Source organism: Camelus dromedarius, chromosome 12, assembly GCF_036321535.1.
Source record: "Camelus dromedarius isolate mCamDro1 chromosome 12, mCamDro1.pat, whole genome shotgun sequence".
Lineage (NCBI taxonomy): Eukaryota > Metazoa > Chordata > Mammalia > Artiodactyla > Camelidae > Camelus > Camelus dromedarius.
In genome coordinates, this window is record NC_087447.1 from 13,546,713 (window position 1) to 13,549,783 (window position 3,071).

General features: G+C 36.9%; 1 protein-coding gene across 1 annotated transcript; it reads left to right on the top strand.

Moving 5' to 3' along the window:
- Positions 1 to 1,222: 1,222 nt before the first annotated feature.
- Positions 1,223 to 2,377, top strand: LOC116155496 (olfactory receptor 4A15). The gene is given in 2 exon segments (XM_031460722.2): positions 1,223 to 1,863; positions 1,866 to 2,377. Coding segments are annotated over 2 exon segments (951 nt in total). The 5' UTR covers positions 1,223 to 1,424.
- Positions 2,378 to 3,071: the final 694 nt, after the last annotated feature.

Sequence of the window (3,071 nt, forward strand, 5' to 3'; positions counted from 1 at the left end):
AGGAGTTGGGACATGATTTTTCCAGGATGCCTGCACAAAATTAAATAATATTTCTAGATTTTGGGTACAGAATTCTTTCCACTATACTGTGATTCTGCCTAAAATTTTTATTTTGGCACTCTTAATTGAGTTCTGGCTAGCAATATTTAATTCTAAACAATTTTGGAAAGTAGGGAAAATGTCTGTGTAGTACACATTCACTGAGACTTGTATTGTCTGTTTTTTCTTCCAATAGCCTAAGTTGCAATTAATGTCAATTTAGTTGTGTGTGTGTGTGTGTGGTTTGTGTGTGTGCTGTTTGTGTGTGTGTATTTTTAAATAAAATATTGTTTTCATTGTACTTTATTGGGTAGGAAGAATTTTATACATTTATCTCTGCTCAGTTGCTCTCTTATAGTCTTGAAATTCATTTTACTTAAATAGAGTTTAATAAGCATTTAATGAGCACTCATGATGTGCCTGGTTCCTTCACTGATGTGGGTGACTTACTCTGTTTCTGTAGCTCATAGTAACTCAGAAAGGCATCTATCTACACATCAGCCTGTGATTCTATGCTCCATGCCTGGGCATTGCTTTACATAAATATATAAGTAAAGATGTTAGGAATGGGATTGATCTCATGCTGCACCTCAGAGGCCAAAACATACTTAGGGAAAAAAGAAACAACATATAAAGTCAAAAAGGAAGTCTTTGAATCGTGTTGCTTGTGGTGGAATCTAAAAAAAGGTGACACAAATGAACTTATTTACAAAACAGAAACAGATTCACAGACATAGAAAACAAATGTATGGCTACCAAAGGGGAAAAGGGTTGAGGACGATAAATTAGAAGTTTGGGATTAGCAGCTACAAACTACTATATATATAAAATAGATGAACAACAAAGTCCTTATGCTGTACACCAGAAATTGACACGATGTTGTAAACCAACTATACTTCAATTAAAAATTTAGATAAAAAGGGACTATATTCATTAGCTTGCAATAACCTATAATGAAAAAGAATATGAAAAAGAATATGTGTATATTTATATATGTACGACTGAATCACTCTACTCTACACCAGAAACTAATACAACATTGTAAAATCGCCAAACTTCAATTTAATAAAAGGAAAAAAAATGTCATCTCTGTGAGAGAGATTCTGGAGAAAGCAGCTTTCTTATCGTGTAGTAGATCATCTCTCAGATATGCCTCCCAGTTAGAATACGGACATCTCGTCGCTGTAGTTGAAGCAAGGAATTTGTGATATTGGATAGAGTGCTTGTGGGAGGAGATTCCAAAGTCTCATTGTGTGAGCCCTTGTGGAGCAAACACTGTGCAGTAAGACATCACAGTTTTGACAGAAAGCTTGCAATCTTCTCCAAGTCATTATCGGCCCTTTTGTTTGCAGACTCTGACACCTGATCAACACCTTCAGATCACCATGGAAAATAGGAACAATGTGACTGAGTTTGTCCTGCTGGGGCTCACACAGAACCCTGAGATGCAAAAAGTTCTATTTGTCCCCTTCTTACTCATCTACCTTGTGACCATAGCAGGCAACCTGCTTATCATGGTGACCATCGTGGCCAGCCGGTCCCTGGGTTCCCCCATGTACTTTTTTCTGGCTTATTTATCATTTATAGATACTGTCTATTCTACTGCCATTGCTCCCAAAATGATCACTGACTTGCTTCATCAGAAAAAGACTATTTCCTTCCAGGCTTGTATGACTCAAGTCTTTATAGATCATCTGTTCGCTGGTGTTGAAGTCATTCTTCTGGTGGTGATGGCCTATGACCGATACATAGCCATCTGTAAGCCTCTTCATTATTTGGTCATCATGAGTCGGCGGGTATGTGTTCTCATGCTGCTGGTGGCCTGGATGGAGGCTTTCTGCACTCATTGGTTCAATTTCTCTTCATTCATCAGCTCCCCTTCTGTGGCCCCAATGTCATTGACAACTTTGTGTGTGACATGTACCCCTTATTGAAACTTGCTTGCACCAACACCCACCTCATCGGACTCTCCATGATAGCTAATGGAGGGGCAATCTGCACTGTTGTCTTCTTCATTCTCTTAGTTTCCTATGGGGTCATATTACACTCCCTTAAGATGCATGGTGCGGGAGGAAATCACAAAGCCTTCTACACCTGTGCATCGCATATGACGGTGGTCATTTTATTCTTTGTTCCTTGTATCTTCTTGTATGCAAGGCCTAGTTCTACCCTTCCCATTGATAAATTCATGACTGTGGTTTTAACTTTCTTAACTCCCATGTTGAACCCCTTAGTCTATACCCTGAGAAATGAAGAAATGAAGAATGCTATGAGGAAACTCTGGAGTAAAACTGTGACCTTAGCAGGAAGAGGGCTGTATCCTTCATGTAGGACATGATGTTCATTCTATTACAGAATCAATAAATGCTTTCATTATCAATGATTGCACTTAAAAAATCATTTCCTTTGGGTTATGTAGACTACTTATTGCTGAAACAGCTATAAAATCAATTTTTATCTAAGTGGAATGGTTTATAGTCCTTTGAGACCAAATGAATTGCATAGGTTTAATCCCTTGTGACATAATCTCTTGTATAAGTAATTATACTGTATTTTTTTTCTGGTTGTTGTTATAATGTCCATTGAAAAAAATAGACTTTGTTCTTTTAAAGCAGTTTCAGGTTTACAACAGAATCGAGCAGAAAATACAGAGTTCGCATATAGCCCTCTCCATCCACACATACATACTCCCCTACCCTCAACATCCCTCATCAGTGTGGCATATTTGGTACAATCAATAATCATACTGTATTAAGATCCTTTAGTGACAAAAGTTTTTTGGTTTTACTTCAACTTCTTTTTCTGGAGCAATCACTGTCCTGGTACAGAAAAATATGACCTAATAGAACTTGTTCCATTTTTATCAAAGAGAATGAAATTTTGAAATTAAAAATTCTTATGGCTAAAAAATTTTAATCTAAAAATAAATGTCCTGGTCAAATTAAGTAATTTAAAATTTCACAGCACATGATCACAGCTGAGGATAAATCCATAAGAAATAAACTTTGTTAAATGTAAACTGTGATGGTAGC